This window comes from Ostrea edulis, chromosome 6 (genome assembly GCF_947568905.1).
Source record: "Ostrea edulis chromosome 6, xbOstEdul1.1, whole genome shotgun sequence".
Lineage (NCBI taxonomy): Eukaryota > Metazoa > Mollusca > Bivalvia > Ostreida > Ostreidae > Ostrea > Ostrea edulis.
The window spans coordinates 21,384,714-21,405,360 of NC_079169.1; the positions used below are offsets into that span (position 1 = coordinate 21,384,714).

The following is a 20,647-nucleotide window of genomic DNA, read 5'->3' on the forward strand; positions in this document are numbered from 1 at the left end:
TATGCCCCGAATATCCGATTTCGGGGGCATAAAATGGTAAATCGATGTATAGTAAATAGTTCAAGGTCGATTGGTCGGTGTGATCACAGATTCATTAGCGAACTCTAATTGTAACAGGTCGCCTAATGGAGATAATGCTCCGATTATTGATCACTCGATACCAACACTGCCTAAATATATATTGCAAAATATAAAAATAAATAAATTAAATTGCCAATCATTCGCAGAATCTACTTACACATCTGTTTTGAAATATTTAATATTACGACAATTTTAATTCCCAATTTCATCCATTGGTAGTAATTAAACCAACTGTATCAATATATGAACAATGTAATTTACATAAACAATGTAGTTCACATGAACATGGTAGTTTACACGAACAATCTAGTTTACATGAACAATGTAGTTTACATGAACAATGTAGTGTACATGAACAATGTAGTTTACACGAACTATGTATTTTACATGAACAATCTAGTTTACATGAACAATGTAGTTTACACAAACGATGTAGTTTACACGAACAATGTAGTTTACATGAACTATGTAGTTCACATGAACATGGTAGTTTACACGAACAATCTAGTTTACATGAACAATGTAGTTTACATGAACAATGTAGTGTACATGAACTATGTAGTTCACATGAACATGGTAGTTTACACGAACAATCTAGTTTACATGAACAATGAAGTTTACATGAACATTGTAGTTTACATGATCAATGTAGTTTACATGAACATGGTAGTTCACATGAACAATGAAGTTTACATGAATAATGTAGTTTACATGAACTATGTATTTTACACAAACAATGTAGCTTACATGAACTGTATTTAAATGAACAATGAAGTTTACATAAATAATGTAGTTTATTTTGTCGCGGTGTGAACGCGACTTCGTGAAACGCCTCAAGTTGACAGAGTAAGATGGCAAGAATGAACTTTTCGTCGCAGACACGGTTAATAATGGATCCGCACTGGTTGTAAATGATAATGATTATAAAATCAGGATAGGTCAAGAGAATTCACATAAAAGGCGATAAGGGACGTTCGAAGAGGCAAAATAGGGTTAACAATGAGAGTGATAGGCTTTCTGCTATTGCTCGCTGTAGCGATATCTTCCGAACAATTCTATCCCGAAGTCTCTATCACTGGGGAGTCGGGACTGAGGCTGGGACTTGTCGGTAAATAATTTTACAAATTAATGAAACATAATTAATACAAACTGTAATTTGTGCATGAGATACATGTGTTTTATAGATAAGGACGGCATATCTCATGTAATCTACACAGTCCGCGCCAAAAATGGAGAGAGGATTTACCGAGTGGAGGACAAGAATGGTGAGTGAAAATCCCTGTAAATACACAGTAAAGAATGAAAGAGAAAATCAAATAATCCTATTACTGTAAATACACACTAAACAATTCAAGAGAAAATCAAATAACCTCTTCTTAAATAATCAAAGCTCATAACGGAGATTTACCAACAAAAATCTCATTATAATAATGGGCGTATATATTTTTACCAATTTAGATGACGATATATGGGAGTTGGTGGATATTGATGCCAACGCTCAGACTGGAGACCTAATAGAATACAAGACTTCTGTTTTGTTTCACAACGAATGGATCGACTCTGAATGGACCAAAGGTCTCAATATTCAGAACTACAATCAGACTATTGTCATTCTGGCGTATTGTTTTTTCATTATTTTTTTTTATTTGCATTGCTTCCGAACACTTTCACAAAACTTTTCCCAGAAAATGTTTTATTTTTTATTTTAACATCATTACATTTATGATTTTGACTAAGAAATCTGATCTCGGTACCAAAACAAACTATATTGGTAGTTCATTTCAACTTTCATGAAGATTTTGAAATGTCACAGAGAACTTTTTTTTTTAGTTATCCTTATCCCCAGAGATCTGATGATTCCCAGAAAGAGCAAGAGGTCATACACAGTATTTAGAGACGATTTCAATTCCTTCAACAAAGATTCTTACACAACAGAAGTCAGCTCATGGGGAGGCGGTGTAAGTTTTCATAAAACGACAGTAGCTGTAACATTGTCCATTACATATCTACATGTATCTTTTTTAAATGCTGCTCAAAGTTTGATCCTGAAAATATTTTAATGGAGGTTGCAACCCATGTTTGTACCTTTTACAACCCCAAAAGAGGGAAGTTGAAGACCCAAAATTGAAAAAGAATGTGGTGTGTGTACCGCAACTTCTTTCCCTATGACAGCCAGTCCCTCGCCCAACATGACATTTGCCTTCTTCTACGCTGGAGTCCCGTAGGGATCCAGATAAGGATAGCTCCTCAGTACCACTTGCTTGTCGTAAGAGGCGACTAAATGGGGCGGTCTTCGGATGAGACCGCAATAAAAAAGAGCTCCGCGTCACAGCAGGTGTGGCACGATGAATATCCCTCCCTGTTCAAAGGCCATAAGCGCCGAGCATAGGCCTAAGTTTTGCAGCCCTTTACCGGCAATAGTGACGTTTCCATATGAGTGAAAAATTCTCAAGTGGTACGTTCAACAATATACAATCAATCAATCACCCCCCACCCCCCCAAAAAACACCAATATTGAAACGATAAAAAAGAAATCAACAATTTCCCCAAAATGTTCTAAATCAAATTAGATGTTTATATTTTTTAACTTGAACTTCATTCAGTTCTACACCTGGTTACTAGGGTAATAAATCTCACTTTAGTTTTCATTGATTCTGTTTCAATCCCTTTTGGGCTTTTTCGCTGTATCTCTTCGGGGTCAACACTCATTTAAGAATTTGAATGATTAATGTGGCTAACATAGCACAAAAATCAGGAAAATGTGCTTTATTTTTATTAAGATAAAAAATATTCTTTGACCAGGTTTATTTCATTACATATATTATATAGGTACGGAGAGAGGGGTGCGAGTGAAAACCTCTTATTCATTGGAAAGGTTCTTAAAATCTTTTCTTAAAGTAGCAGCTAGAATAAAGTAATAAAGGGGGCTATTTTCATTGTATAAATTGTGATTTAAGTCTTTTTCTGTATATTTATTTCATTTTTATGTTGTTTTTGTTTTTGTCCTGTCTGTCATTCTGTCTGAAACTTCAACCTTGCTAATAACTTTTGAACGGTAAGTGCTAGATCTTTGATATTTCACATGGGTATTCCTTGTGACAAGACCTTTCCGTGGGTACCAACAATTTCGACACTGTGACCTTGACCTTGGAGTTTGATCTACTTTTTTGAAAACTTTAACCTTGCTAATAACTTTTGAATAGTAAGTGCTAGAGCTTTGACCTTGGAGTTTGACCTACCTTTTTAAAAACCTTAACCGTGCTAATAACTTTTGAATAGCAAGTGCTAGAGCTTTGATATTTCACATGAGTATTTCTTGTGACAAGACATTTCCGTGGGTACCAAAATGTTTGACCCTGTGACTTTGACCTTGGAGTTTGACCTACTTTTAAAAAAATTGACATTCGTCATAACTTCTAAATGGCAAATTTATATTACTTGCAATTTGTTTTTCCACTCTGTATACATTAGTCCAAGTGGCTTTAAAGTTACTCAATGACAAATAATCTCCTGTACATTTGGAACAGTATATATAATGTTTCAAATAGTAATTTACAAAGTTTACCATTTTAATTTTCGAACATCCAAGGATAAAAGTCTTCTTATCAGTTATAATATTGAATGAAAAGGTTTCAGTAAACCAACATTGCACATTTCTTTAAAAAATACTGACTTTTTCACAATCATACATAATGTGTTCCAATGATTCTCTCTCCTCTAAACAAAAAGTACATAAATCGCTGTCTGATTTCCCAATCATTTTCAAAAAAGTGTTTGGAGTTAAAATTCTATGATTTACTCAATATTGTAGCCATTGTAATTTACTATCTTTTGTGTTCATAAAAACATCCTTATGAATTCCTCTCCATTCTTCACTAGATATTTCAAATTGTTTATCCCATTTTTTTTTTTGTCCAGTTGGTTTTTCTGTGCTAGAATTCAATATTTTGTAAATTTTTCTATTGTTGGTTTTATTATCTAATAAAGGTAAAATGTGTAAGGGAATAGTTGGTTCTTGTTCTTTAATCAGATGATCAATATTAAAATCTTTCATCATTTTCTTTACTGCTTGTGTTACTCCAAAAAATTTGTTTTAATATCAAATATTGTTTTGAATTGAGCATAAGTCATTATATTCCACTCCTCATCCAGCAACGAATTTATTAGGCAAATATTGTTTTTACTCCATTCCTTCAAAGACATTAATTTTTTATCTACCTTAAGTTTTTCATTGTACCAGAGAACAGTTTTACCCATTTTTTCTGGTGTCAATTCATTTTCAAAACAATTCTCCAGTTTTTTTCCCCAAGAATTAAAAACATCTTGCCAAAATTTGTTTTTTGATTTTTCAATATTCTTTAATGCATATGTTGGGCCATATCTAATGACTTGACTAATTTTGATATCTTCGCCTATGACAAATTGCCATTTTGCTGAACTCTGCAGCAATTTTTTAACCCAAGATATTTTCATACTTGCAATAATTTTTTTTTTATATATTTATCATGTTTAAACCACCCTTTTCATATTCCTGGGTAACTATAGACCTTTTTACTTTATGAACAGGACTTTTCCACAGGAATTCAAAAAATAGACAGTTTAACTGGTCATTAGTATCTTTTGATGGATTCGGTAAAGAAATAAACAAATGTACAATTTTTGATATTGCTAGAGATTTTATAACAGTTATGCGGCCAATTGGAGTCAGATTTCTTCTTTTCCATTGTTTTAATAAATTCTTAATAGAAGCAATTTTTTTGGTCATAATTTATCTTCACCTTTTGACTTAAATTAGTATCAAACTCAATTCCTAATACTTTAAATTTTGTTTCATTCCATGATAATTCTGTATCATCCACTAATTTTCCTATTGCATTCCTTTTACTTCCAATCCATATTACTTGGCTTTTAGAGTAATTAACCGATAGTCATGACATTTCTCTAAAGTCTTTTAGTTCATTCAAAGCAATTTCCAGTGAGTTTTTAGTGCCATCTAAGAAAATAGAAGTATCACCTGCAAATTACGAGATGAGATTCATTTTATTTCCAATTCTTATACCATTGATTTTATTATTACCCCATAACTTTATTGCTAATATTTCTGCACACAATAGAAACTAATGGGGAGAGATAGGGTCCCCTTGTCTACAGCCGCGTCCATTTTAAAACCATCTAGATAGATTTCCACCCTGATTTATTGTTGTTGTGATATCGTTAAGAAAAATTTTAATCCAGTTGATGATAGATTAACCAAAATTGAATAGTTTCATAACACGAATTAAATAATCCCAAGACACCGTATCAAAAGCTTTTTCAAAGTCTATGAGTAGAATTAGATCTGGAATGTTTTTTACTTGAGTATAGTTCATTATATCATAAATCAGTCTAGTATTTTCTGCAATATTTCTGCCTGGTATAAATCCTGTTTGATCCCCATTTATTAATTTTGGTAGAATATGTTTTATTCGATTTTCTATACATCCTGATCCTATTTTGTAAACAGCATTTAATAAAGTTATTGGTCTCCAGTTATTTAAAAATTGTTTTGGTTTGTCTTGTTTTGGTAAACAAGTGATAACCCCCTGTTTTTGAGTACTAGATAGTTCTCCCTTTTCATATGCATAATTTAATGATCTAGTTACAAAATGGCCTAAATCTGTCCAGAAAAATTTGAAAAACTCTGTTGTAAAACCATCACTTCCTGGACTAGTATTATTATTCATTCTTTTTAATGTGTCTGTTGTTTCTTTATAGGTTATCCCCCCTTCTAAGTTATTGGCTTCCTCATATGATAGTTTTCTTATATTTTCAAATACTTAATCTCTCTCCCATTCCCTCAATTCACCCTGTGTTTTTTTTTTATTTTGTACAAGTTCTCATAATATTTACATGTTTCTTCCAATATATCATCTTGATCTGTAATAACCTTTCCATCTTCCTTCTCAACTCTTTGAATTGTCTTATTTGTGTAATTTATTTTTTCTAGATTACAGAAATATTCTGTGGGTTTTTCTCCTTCATCTATCCATTTTGCCTTAGATCTAATCATCGAACCTTTTAACTTCTCAATTCTTATTTTTTTTCCAGCTCTTTCTTTAATTCATCCACACTACAATTAGATTCTCCTATGTTACATGTACCTGAATCTTCCTTATCTTCAAGAGTCTTGATTAGTGTTTTCAATTCTTCTTCTCTATTGGTTTTTTGTTTTTTAATGTATGTTGAATATGATATAGACTGTCCTCGAATTTCCATAAGCAAAACCTCTAAAAACAACTGATCATTAATTTGAAATTGATTTCATTATCCGGAATAGAGCCAATATTTTCCTTACTGTAAACAGAAGCCATGTACTGTTGTTTAGTTTGTAAAATTATACGTTTTATATTTTTAACATATTCTTGATCGTAAAGCAATGAATTGTTAAACTTCCACAGTCCTTTACCTTTTTTAAAATTTTGCATTTTTATAGTTAATATTACCATTAAATGATCTGACCTATAGCTTGGATCTATGATACAATCTTGAATGCTATTAAGTAAAGATCTTGAAACCAAAAAGAAATCTAATCTAGCCAATTTTGTGGGATTTTTCCTCCTCCAAGTATATCTAAATTTTTCGGGATGTAATTCTCTAAAAATATCAAAAATATCCATATCTTCCATTGTTTCTAACATAACACTTCTAGCATTAGGGTTATTAGTGGTATTTTCTTTATAATGTTTATAATCCAGTTTAGGGTTTATAACAAAATTAAAATCTCCACAAAAAAATATATCATTTTCAAATTCTTCTGCAGTTCCTACCACTTTCCTGAAATTTATACTAGATCTTTTATATTGCACATGAGCATTTCTTGTGACAAGATCTTTCTACTTGTACCAAGATATTTGTCCTTGTGACATTGGCCATCTTTAGAATTGGCCATTATCGGGGGCATTTGTGTTTCACAAGCACATTTTGTTTTAATTTGTGAAACAACATACTGTCACAATCGGGGGAGGGGGTGTCAGAAAATGACAAAGCCGGGAAAAGCGGATGGTATCCACAGGTGATTGATATTTTAATATATTTCATAATAAGTTATAATGGTTTTGAAATACATATGCATTAGTATGAAGCATATGAAACGGTGGATTCTGGGGATGACTTCCCGTTATATTTGTACTTTCTGTTTCCCTGGTTCATAATAAGTCTTGATTTTACAAAATGCTGTCCTCCTTATTGTATACAGTATTTTCTGTTTTCTGCTGTTCCGCGTTTTAGCAACAACCGCATAATATATATAGGCCAACATTTTATCATATGGTTCAGGTATGACCCCCCCCCCCCCCTCTCCCACCACCAACACCGACATGAATCTATGTAGACATATATTTCGTTTCAGAATGGGGAGTTCCAGGTCTACACGCCGGAGTACAATAACCTGCACACAGCGAATGGATATTTGTACATGAAACCGGTTAGTATAGAATTTACACTGAAATGACATTACATCTCATACATTTTATCAGTCTGATTGAAACACCATCCCCCTTCTCACGACAGTCTCCATGAGGCTGTAAGGAGAACGTGGTGGTTTTATCCAGGCTGTCATTATATGAGGAAATCTAAATATGATGATGTCATCACTCCATGATATGCATATATATATATATATATATATATATATATATATATATGCGCACATAATATGAAATAATTGTGGCATAATGTAATGATTTATACTTGAAGACGTTAACCGTCGACCATCCATCGTTTGACAATGGTAAATTGTACAATGGAAGAATGGACTGCAATGGTAAGTTCTGTTACTCATAAAGTTAGGAATAAAGTTAAATGACGCAGCACTAAGTGAGCGGAGTTATTGGCCATAACATGTAACGTACGTCATCATTTCAAACTTACTGCTTCGGGGGGGGGGGGGGGGGGGGGGGGGGGCTCCCGAAAAAGACCATTAACATTATATTACGAATTATAAAAGATTTGTTATAAGCACAGTAAAGTACTGTGGTAGGTCTGATGTCATAAACGAAGACAGCAGAACTATTGCATTATATTCAATGAAATAAACATTTTTCTAGTTATTTTTCGATGTTTTATAAATGTATTCGACATTATGAATTATAAATTACAAACTGAAGTATAGCGATCCCTTAAAGGTCAAGTACGATTGTTTTCCTAAAACTTGAGTTTTATACATAATCAAAGTACTGGTAGTACTGACAGACGGTGGCGTGGGTGGGAGAGGTTATGCTAAGGTGATCTTAGAACAGTAACTGTCTAAATGAGCAATCATTACTTGTAATTCATTTTGTAATAATAATTCAATAATGATAAAACACGGTAAAAGAATTCATAGATAGTTTATTCAATCCAAAAGAAGAAACGTGTACATATATTTTAAAAATGCAATTTCCAAAACTGAATTAAGATCATGCTTTCTAATGAGCAAATTGTTTTATCATGAGAGAATTAAAGGAACATGAAACTCAAATTCATGCACTGTTTTTCTCTTGTGCTAATAAGGAATATTTCAGAGCTTTGAAAATGATGACCTTGTAAAACAGAGAGTGGTATTATAGTCTATGGCCCCTCCATTTTGAAATATCCATACGATTCTAGCATGCTGTGTCATTAAAAAAAAAAACGATATCAAATTCAGAAAAGACATGTATGCTATATTTCTTAGTGCAGGTCAAGATAATGATATAATTTATCTTATTTCATGATCTACATGTAATTACCTGATAAATAGGATTTTACTGTGTACCGGTACGTATGGAATGGACAAAAATATCACATATCAGATCTGTAGACTGTTTTTTAAAAGTTATTTCAAATGAGTCATTCATCACGTGTTTATATATTCTCATATGGACCCCGCCGTAAAATGACATTTAAAAATATTGCCAAAACGGCATAAAATCACAACCAATCCATCAATCAAATTGTTCTCCGTCATGTTCTTCCAAAATTAATTATATTGATTGATGAAGTTCCCAAAAGATATCTCAAATATGCCTCATATGTTTGAAATATTTCTCAATTTTTCATGAAGATCGAACCCTGGCCTTCCGCATGCGGGACGAATGCTCTAACATCTCGGCCACCGCGGCGGTTTTTTCTTTTAAAAAAAAGTCAAACATGAGTGTTCATGTATTCCAAATCATTATTTGTCAAAGGAATTTAAACGATAGTATAGTAGCGTTATATGTGTAAATAAATACAACTGTTTCAGATGATGTAATAGGGTGAGGCGATGATTCCGTCATTCGTTTCTATGAGTAACGATATTTGAATAGCTATTTTGCATACTTACCTGGATTTTTTTCTTCAAAAGAAACAAACAAACGCAGAACTACACTTTTCAAAATGGTTTTTCATGAATTGTAAACTTTATTTTCAAATCTATTTTCACCGTACTTGACCTTTAAATATGGATGAAACTTTCCAACCTCTTGTTTTGTCTGGCAGTAGCATTATATGTTGTACTTGTATATTGCATAATTTCCGGAATTTTTGTTTTCACACCCGTCATTCAGATCTCGCTGTTGATTCTGATATACTCTTTTTATCAACGTCATCAAATAATGTTTTCTTATATTTAGATACATGTTTCTAATCTTATATACATTGTACATGTACCCTGGTAGCAATGAATTTTTTTTCTTTCAAGCTTGTGCCCTTTAATTTGTGAATGGAAGTATTTAGTAAACTACATCTGTGATTCTAAGAATATTTTATCTGTAGGTCTTTGGCATGCATGCACAAATGGAGTGAACTGGGGTTGTGACAGAACGGCTTTCGGACAGGAAATTCTCCCGCCGATTATGTCGGGCAAATTGACATCACACGCCGCTATCAAATATGGAAGAGTGAACGTTCGTGCGAGAATCCCAAAAGGAGATTGGATTTGGCCAGGTAAACCGACTATGACTTACAGAATACTTGAAGAGTAATTCATCCACACATATTACTGTTAGTCACCACATTGTTAATCCTTTTGGAACAGCTATATGGATGTTGTCACGTGATCGTCATTACGGAGGTTGGCCTAGATCTGGTGAAATCGACATTATGGAATCCAAGGGTAACTAAACTACATAAGATCTCATGATATGATACTCACCATATATCTCATGATATGATACTCACGACATAGTAGTTTTTAACACTTCATTTTCAACAGAACAGTTAATGTAGAAACGATATCATAAAAACAGTAAAACATCATGTGGAAAACGTATATTTCAATTCTCACTTGTCAAGATTTACGAAGAGAAGGAAAAACGAAATGAACCACATGCACTTACTTTCATTTAACTTTGTTTTGGTTTTAAAATAATGAATACCCTATTTATATCCAGGAAATATTCGAGCAGTGGAAGGTGGTTCTAACCATGGAGTAAGTTACATTGCCTCCACGTTACACTGGGGTCCAGATTCTAACCACAACGCCTGGTACCTCACCCACAACGGAAAGTAAGGACGACCAAATCAAGCAAAGTGTACTACACATTTCCGAACATTGACATTACAATTCTGTAACAAATTCAATGTGCATTTCAGCATCCTTCACCTTCATACAAAACAATAATCAATCTTGTAATTTCCCATATTTTGATAAGTATGGTATGTTTACCATACTTATCAAAATATGGGAAATATTAAATTGGAGAACTTTTCTCAACTGACATAAAACGAAAGTTACTGATTTTGTGGGGCTATAAATGTACATTATATATCTATGTAAAGTCATCGACATTGCACAATGTACCATATTTCTTTCTCTCCTTGGTTAGTTTTTGTCGAACTCTGGCTAGGTTTTGTTGCACTCTCCATCACACGTGCCACTCCCTTTCTTCCTGTAGTTGTAGTTCCCACGATGTCCCCGTGTACGAGTCTGGTTTCTTCCTGATTCACCACGCTTCTTGTTGACCATTTTCTATCTGATCTTATCTCAATTTCTGCTTTTATGATCTTCTCGTCCGCGCGGGGTAGGTACAAGTCTGGCTTTGGTGACCTTGAAATACTGAACTAGCGAAGATATTGGCGACTGGAGTTTGCGAATTTGCTTAACTGTCCCACATTATATAGGCTTAGTTGCACGCTAAGCCATCGTCTCACAAACTTGGCGATGGTTCTCCCTTTATAAAGAGTGAGAAGCCAAGACTGTCGAGGTAGCAGCCAATGTTGGTAGAGTCAGGGTTTGAACTTCCTATAGTCCTGATTGTCCATCTTCCAAACACCAATTTCACCAATCCATCTAGATCTTCAATGTTACCACTGCCTTTTAGGCTTGTATTGAATAACTTGCCCAGACATGTAATAGCCTAATGTACTCATAATGGAATCTCTCTACTCTGGATTTTCAGGCTGACCTTTTCAATTACTTTCCCAGGTGTCCCTTTCTTGATTTTTCGGCTCCTTGATTTCTCTGGCTTAAAATTCACCCGTATTTTTATTATTGCCAGGATCCATCTCAGTTTGCACACGTGTTGTTGTCGTGGTCATAAGGTCATCCATAAAACCTGTGCTAGTTTTTGCTCCTCAGTCTCTCTGTTATATTTTGATAAACAAGTTATTCCCATCATAATAGTATGAATAAGATTGTGTACGCAGTCACTATTTGTATCTCAAGTAGCTTCTATGATGTGACCTCTCTTACACCGATTATTTCTCAAGTAGCTATTGATGATCGTCTGGATTATGTTCAGTGCAGACTTGGAATATTAACTAAGTTATAGCGTATGCAAGATCCATCCAATTTACTTCAATGTTGTCTTTGTTGATCCTCCTCTTGTATCAGCTGTGTAATATCACAAGTGTGTTCTATTCAGTCAGGACATCCAGTGTTCCCACCACTCTGGACTTAGAAATTCATTAATCCCTGTGCTGGTTAGTCATCATGCAATTTGTCAGCCTTTTTTGCAAACATAGAATAATTTCCCCTCTTCCACACTCAATGAAATGAATATTAATTGCTTCAGAGGAGTTCTTTCCCGTCTATAGTCTTCCAGCAATCATGGATCCTCCCCTTCAACCACAGAGCCTTAATTGATTTCTATAGTCTTTTCAACAACATCTTTTGTAAGTATTCTATGGAATCCCACTGGGTTTTGATGCTGACTTTTATTTTGTCTTCTTGACTAGTTCATTCACGTCTTTCAAAATCAGTACACAACACATAGGTGGTATTGTTGAAAGATCCACTTCTTCGATGTTTGAAATTGGCGGAGACGATATCTTTCCTGAATGATAGCTATTAGGAACCATTCGCGCTATTATGTTGGGTTGGGGTATTCTTAGCATAACCTTCCTTAAAATCGAATCGTTCAACTGTAAAGACGTATGTTATCGGTGAGAGGCCAGTAAAGATACCTCCAAAATCGCATTTAAGTCGGCTCCAAGCTGTACTCTCATTGTAGGAAAGTCATTTGACTTTCTCTTTCTCTTCAGTGTTAACATTTGGTTGCATTGTCTTTTACTCTTAAACTGGTATCCTGTGGTTCATGTTCTCAACTGTAAACCATCATGTCAAGTCCTTTGATAGCAGAATAGGAAATAATCCTGTCCTTATTTTCAGACATGCCAATGGTGGAGACTGGCACGGATGGCATACCTACTCAGTGGATTATACAGATCGCCATATCATGTAAGTACCACAGGTGTGGATAAACCAGTTTACGGAGAATCATATTCATTACTGTATTCTACTACAGTGTTATTTTCACCTTTCGACTCGTGCATACGGGTTTGCTACGTTTACATTCGCCCAGGCACAGTTATATTATAAGGGAGATGAGAGAGAAAACAGTTTTCCCCAGTTTTAATTTCGCCAACTGACAACGAGGACGAAAATAAAACGGGGGCGAATATTTTCTTATATACAGTAGACATGTTACGACAGTAAATGAGAAGTTAGAATTCAAAATTGATGTAACGGTAAAACTATGGAATGTAGATATCAATCTTTCTACTGCTAAGAATATTGAATTGCATTGTTTCTCTTTTTATTAGGTATCAAATTGATTTAATAAACATTGATTAAACCTGCTACAAAATAAAAATGCATACTTTGCAGAACATATGTTGACAATCAGGAAATTTTGCGTGTTGATACACCACACCAGGGCTACTGGAATTGGGCTCATTTCTCAGGAAACAACATCTGGGGAAGTCACCATAACGCACCATTTGATCAATATGTAAGTACAGTATTTCAAATTTATCAATATATAAGTGCAACACTTCACTTTCATCAATACTGTGGGATCATTACATTCGTGGGGGCCAATTTTCATGGATGACCAAGATTTTACAGTTTCGTGGATGTAATATCTTGGATATGGTTTCCATACATTAACGTCATGGTTTGAAATTATTCGGATAGTGGTACCCACGAAAATTGGGACCCAACGAATAATGATCCCATAGTATGTAAGTAGAGCAATTAATTTAGATCAATATGTAAGTATAACACTTCACTTTGACCTATCAATTTGTAAGTATAACACTTCACTTTGACTGATCAATATATCAATTCACTTGTATTCTCTAGCATTCAGTAATGGAGGGAAGCCATCGTTCTTATAGAGGAGTTACTAAGACTTAATTAGTCATCTGTTTTGATTTCAGTTCCATCTTCTGTTGAACGTGGCAGTAGGGGGTGGTTATTTCGGTGACAACGCCCAATATAACACACCCAAACCCTGGCATGGCGGTTCCTCTCACCCAATGAGGGACTTCTGGGAGCATAAGGGTGACTGGTTACCCACATGGCACGGTGACGATGTGGCTATGTTGATTGACTATGTAGAAATGATTCAGTACTAGTAATTCTGTTCATGTGTAGGATATTAATATATATGAATTATGATTGTTGGATTGATTGTATATTGTTTAAGGTCTCTCTCGAGAATTTCTCACTTGTATGGAGACGCCATCATTGCCAGTGAAGATTCGCAAAATTTAGGCGCTTAAGGAGGGTTTTTAAACGTGCCACACTGTTGTGACACAGGACCTCGGTTTTTACGGTCTCATCCGAAGGACCACACCATTTCATCGCCTTTTTCAAGCAAGGGGTACTGAGGACCTATTCTAACCCGATCCCCACGGGATTATGAATTATGAAACGTACATTTTCGTTTGTTTATTACAATTACACGTGGTAGAATATACAAACAGCTACAATCATTTCAGTAACTCATTGGCTAATACTAGTATGTTAAGTAAAATTAAATTCTTACAATCTTCATGCAGCAGTTGACCTATTTAAAGGAAGCCTCACTATTGTGACATATAGTTTTAAAGTCAGCATTTCGCAAATGCAATGGTCGTTAAAACGATATAGTTTGCCAATACAACCTACCATTGACTTAAATGCTGTTTGACGTGTTTCATTCAGATTGTTGGGCCGTTCTTGGTACACTGATTTTGACTACGGATAACTTCATTTACCTGATGAATATATAGGGTTCACCGCGGGAGTGACCGGTCGACAGGGAATGCTTTCTCCTCCTAGGCACCTGATCCCACCATTGGAATATTAAGAGTTCTCTGTTTGCCCAACTCTCTATTTTGTATTTCTTATAGGATTTTTGAGATTGATAACTATTCTTTATCTTCACCTTTTATTTTATCATTTGAACAAATAGTTCAGAACGATCGCTGTGGTCCTACAATGATAACACTCGCTAAATTTACCGTCCGATTAATGACGTCACAATAGTCGATACTTCATTTATTTTGACCAACTGCAGCAAGCAGTGTGATTGCACCAGTCTGTTATGCTTGCTATTAATTTTAAGTAAACAAAAGGGAAAATGCATCGGTGACCAAAATAAATGGTGTGGTTGCTCATTGTATTTTGACGGCCGTCAAATTCATTGAATCGCCGGTTAAGAGCAATCATGATAATTCTGGATTGATTCTACATGGATTTACAACTTATCTCGAACATAAGTTCCCTACATGTTTGATGCATGTACCGTGTACGTCATGAATTATACAAATATTAGTATATACATTTACCAATATTTTGTCAGCAATATGAAAAATTATTGTTTCAATATTTTCAATTCTCTGAAAAACTATCATGACCTTTGAACTTGCCATGAAACGTATATCTTCATAAGAAAAACAACCGACATATATTTGAAAGTACATGTATATAGATAGGGAGAAATGTCTAGGTTAAATGGTTTGTATTATGAAGGATAAGAAAACAAATAAAGCATGGAGTTTCCGCATAAGGAAATCTTCTCAAGAAGAAGGGAGTACAAAATAACATACTGGTATCTCCATGCTGTACAACAATGGTGCTTTAAGAGCTACTCAGTACCTTAATGCAGCCATACATATCCCATACATAATAATAATAATAAATAATAATAAATTCTTTTATTTAGACAGGATAGCACAATTAGTACAAATGACTAGTTTACATTGTGGTCCTGTATAAAACATATTCACAGACAGATAAATGAGAGAATAGAAAAATAGATAACACAATATAAAATACATGTATATACATAAAATACACACACGATATCACTGGGGGGAAAATAAACATACATACACACACACACACACACACACACACATATATATATATATATATATATATACATATATACACATACATACATACATACACACACATATATATATATACATACACACACACACACACATATATATATATATATATATATATATATATATATATATATATACATACACATATATACACATACATATATATACACATATATATACATACTATTATCTATACATATACATACATACATACATACACACACACACATACACACACACACACACACACATCATATCTATATATCACTTATTTGAGAAATAATGCTGCAAATATGCTGATTTAAAAGATGTAATAGAACCACAGCTTCTGACAGACTTGGGCAACTGATTCCATAAAATTGTGGAGGATACCTTAAAAGACCGTTTATAATATTCAGTTCCAACTTTTGGTAAATATAAAATGCCACTATCGCTACTTCTTGTTGTTCTGGAACTAACTTGGCTGACAAAATTAAAAACGTTCATATATTCTGGTGTCATGTTATTAAGAACCCTAAAAGCAAGCACTAGTTTTCTATATACAAAATAATCATGAACAGGTATCCATTTAAGAACACTAAAAATATCAGCTGTAGAAGTCTGAGTTACTTTCACCTTCAATATAATTCTGGCTGCCCTTATAATAATACTGTCCCATAATACAAATAAATCAAACATTCCGTGTAAAAATAATTGATCTAAAATATTACATATTCATTTCTGTACCATTATTATATAAATATTGCATGTAGTTGAGGGTAACATTGAAAAATTTTACGAGAAAACCATTCTCAACCTCGGCTACGCCTCGGTTGACAATGGTTTTTCGAGGAGTGAAAATTTTCAATGTTACCCTCAACTACATGCAATATTTGTTTTATTAAACCGAATGTTATATAAACAACAAAGCAGAAAGACTTGCGTCTGTTGACATTTGATCAATCACTGTCATGTCATGCGATTTTTCGTATATCGATGCGGGTTTTCGTGTTTATTACAAACGCTCAAACAACGTCGTCTAACAATCTACACCAAACCATACGCGCATAAATTTGACGCATGTGATAATTTTTTATAATATCACCCGTTGTCGAGTACCACCCTGGAGGGCGTGCTTTCTGCTCTCAGAGGGTAACAATATGTTGTTTTTTCAAATGCTTCTCGACCAATCAGATTCGAGTATTTTACATGAAAGTATAATAACCTTTATTCAATGAATAGTAAACCCTCTTGGTTAACATAAATATTACATTGTATAACATTTTCAAATTATATTCAAAAAGGCGAAATTGACGAACAGTGATTAATCTCATAAAACCTATAAATACAATATTGAGAACCAGGCAAACATGGCCCCTGGAAACAACAAAGGCGAAATCAGATTCCGCAGTCGTAATCACTACGAAAAGAAAAAGAACGGTCTAATCTAAATCAAACTGATGCCCTAACAATGTACGTAGTATCAAAAACGCCAGACAACATTCAACCTAACGACAGACTGTATTCAACCTAACGACAGACCATATTCAACCTAACGACAGACTGTATTCAACCTAACGACAGACCATATTCAACCTAACGACAGACCATACTCAACCCAACGACAGACCATATTCAACCTAACGACAGACTGTATTCAACCTAACGACAGACCATATTCAACCTAACGACAGACCATATTCAACCTAACGACAGACCATACTCAACCTAACGACAGACCATATTCAACCTAACGACAGACTGTATTCAACCTAACGACAGACCATATTCAACCTAACGACAGACTGTATTCAACCTAACGACAGACCATATTCAACCTAACGACAGACCATATTCAACCTAACGACAAACCATACTCAACCTAACAACAGACCATATTCAACCTAACGACAGACTGTATTCAACCTAACGACAGACCATATTCAACCTAACGACAGACCATACTCAACCTAACGACAGACTGTATTCAACCTAACGACAGACCATATTCAACCTAACGACAGACTGTATTCAACCTAACGACAGACCATATTCAACCTAACGACAGACCATATTCAACCTAACGACAAACCATACTCAACCTAACAACAGACCATATTCAACCTAACGACAGACTGTATTCAACCTAACGACAGACCATATTCAACCTAACGACAGACCATATTCAACATACATGTAACGACAGACCATATTCAACCTAACGACAGACCATATTCAACCTAACGACAGACCATATTCAACCTAACGACAGACTGTATTCAACCTAACGACAGACCATATTCAACCTAACGACAGACCATATTCAACCTAACGACAGACCATACTCAACCTAACGACAGACCATATTCAACCTAACGACAGACTGTATTCAACCTAACGACAGACCATATTCAACCTAACGACAGACTGTATTCAACCTAACGACAGACCATATTCAACCTAACGACAGACCATATTCAACCTAACGACAAACCATACTCAACCTAACAACAGACCATATTCAACCTAACGACAGACTGTATTCAACCTAACGACAGACCATATTCAACCTAACGACAGACCATACTCAACCTAACGACAGACTGTATTCAACCTAACGACAGACCATATTCAACCTAACGACAGACTGTATTCAACCTAACGACAGACCATATTCAACCTAACGACAGACCATATTCAACCTAACGACAAACCATACTCAACCTAACAACAGACCATATTCAACCTAACGACAGACTGTATTCAACCTAACGACAGACCATATTCAACCTAACGACAGACCATACTCTACCTAACGACAGACCATATTCAACATACATGTAACGACAGACCATATTCAACCTAACGACAGACCATATTCAACCTAACGACAGACCATATTCAACCAAACGACAGACTGTATTCAACCTAACGACAGACTATATTCAACCTAACGACAGACCATATTCAACCTAACGACAAACCATACTCAACCTAACAACAGACCATATTCAACATAACGACAGACCATATTCAACATAACGACAGACTGTATTCAACCTAACGACAGACCATATTCAACCTAACGACAGACCATACTCAACATAACTACAGGGGGTGCTTACTCCTCCTAGGCACCTGATCCCATCTCTGGCGTGTCCAGGGGTCCGTGTTTGCCCAACTATCTATTTTGTATTGCTTGTAGGAGTTATGAGATTAATCACTGTTCGTTATCTTCACCTTGCATTCAACCTAACGAGACCATCTTCAACATAACGACAGACCATATTCAACCTAACGACAGTCTGTATTTGCAAATAAGATAATTATAACATTAAAATTTGCGAAATGCTTACATTAAACAAGACTGTTCAAATCCATGTAGCATCTAGCTATTTGTCTGTCGTCTGCTTTGTTTAGAAAGTAATCATACACAGAAAATGATTTCGCGTATCGAATCAGTTTGGAGACATAAAAACCATATGCAGGTGATGATGGAATATTACTTTGGGAAGTTGACGATGGAGAAGCTGAAGTCATCCTGCTTGTCATGAAGTAGAGTTGTTACTTTACCATTAACATCTATGTTCAATAAAATACATATATACAAAAATGAAACAAATACACACATCTTCTAGTTGTTTACAGAGACCATATGTCTAAAATCGTGAGAGGAGATAAAAGAACAATCCATGCTCTCACTTCATGATATTTCTTTAAAACTGACTAAGTTCAACTACTCCCAAAATTGAAGAAAATCAAAATCCTCGCAACATGAAGATCTTCAATAATCATATAAGCACTCTGTAAAATATGAAGGTCTTCACTTGAATATTGGGGGACATTATGTACCCTTCATATAACATTATATAACTCCTGCAAAATGGTCGAAATGGATCAAAATTGCATTGTGATCGAGTGTGTGACCCACAAAGAAGCTATATAGAAAGTGTCAGCTTGATTTGTGACAGAGAAATGAAAATAGAAAACCCTGACGTACGGACATACAGACACCGCTGTTCCGTAATACGTCCGTCTAAAGACGGATGTATAAACAAAGGTCAGCTAATAATGGAGCATAATTTGTGCCCATGGAAATTCCAATGGAAGACCTGATCACCAAAGTCTATGGAAATATTGTCAATAAGAAACTCAAATATTTTAAATTTGAACTTCAGAGAACTTGTGCGTAGAATCAAAGTGGTGGTCAACAAAGCAATATTCTGGAATATTTTCCTGTTCCATTTTTCTTTCATATCTCTCAAAGAAGTATTGCGCACTTGGTATGCAATTTCGCCGACATAAATTTTTCTTGAATATAATTTTTTACAAATATGTTGCTATACAATGTTAGTTTATACTTGTGTTTACCCAAACTACTTAATAAAGATATCTATATGTTGACAGTATCTATATTTGATAAGCATAAACATCACCGTGATTATATAGAGTATATAGTAGATGTAACGTTATGGGCCTAAAAAATTGCAAACTGTTGCAAAAGGCCACCCTAAACCAGAAATAAAACACTGAAATTGTTTTACTTGAGTATGGCTGTACACAAGTCCATTTGAAGAAATTTGGTTTAAGGTGGCCCTCTTGTTAAAAATGGCTAAAATATGACAAAAATCGTTCTCAAAATTTACCTTGAGATTTAGCAGCCTGTCAAACGTTAAACCTTTAAACTTACATGCCTGGGTGGCCTAGTGGTTTAGGTGCTCGGTAACCTTACACTTAAAGCATACATTCCGAGTTCAAGTCCAATATTTTTCCCATTCTATTTGGGGGGGGGGGGTGTCGTTTTCTTGAGAGGGGATGTGTTATAAATATGATACATATCTTATAACAAATATTAGTCATTTTCATCATAACTTCCAATATTTGCGAGTTACGACTTAAAGAAAAGGAATTTATTCTTGAGATCACTGTAGTTCCGTTTGTGTACACTAGCATGTTCCTGTCTGCACAGGATTTTCAAACGTAA

General features: G+C 34.7%; 1 protein-coding gene across 1 annotated transcript; it reads left to right on the plus strand.

Annotated features, from left to right (window-relative positions):
* Positions 1–1,048: 1,048 nt before the first annotated feature.
* On the plus strand, positions 1,049–13,964 carry LOC125683030 (beta-1,3-glucan-binding protein-like). The gene is made up of 12 exons (XM_048923729.2): positions 1,049–1,189; positions 1,266–1,346; positions 1,540–1,656; positions 1,912–2,039; positions 7,469–7,543; positions 7,816–7,882; positions 9,835–10,005; positions 10,097–10,174; positions 10,452–10,566; positions 12,671–12,739; positions 13,169–13,292; positions 13,723–13,964. The coding sequence occupies exons 1-12, from the start codon at positions 1,081–1,083 to the stop codon at positions 13,918–13,920; spliced, it is 1,332 nt and encodes a 443-aa protein (XP_048779686.2). The 5' UTR covers positions 1,049–1,080; the 3' UTR covers positions 13,921–13,964.
* The last annotated feature ends 6,683 nt before the right edge of the window (positions 13,965–20,647 follow it).

Bases quoted from the DNA above. Each gene is read 5' to 3' on its own strand.
- LOC125683030 (XM_048923729.2), top strand. From the start codon at position 1,081: ATGAGAGTGATAGGCTTTCTGCTATTGCTCGCTGTAGCGATATCTTCC. The intron at 7,544-7,815 runs GTTAGTATAGAA...TTATACTTGAAG, and splicing joins GATATTTGTACATGAAACCG to ACGTTAACCGTCGACCATCC. The intron at 7,883-9,834 runs GTAAGTTCTGTT...TTTTATCTGTAG, and splicing joins TGGAAGAATGGACTGCAATG to GTCTTTGGCATGCATGCACA.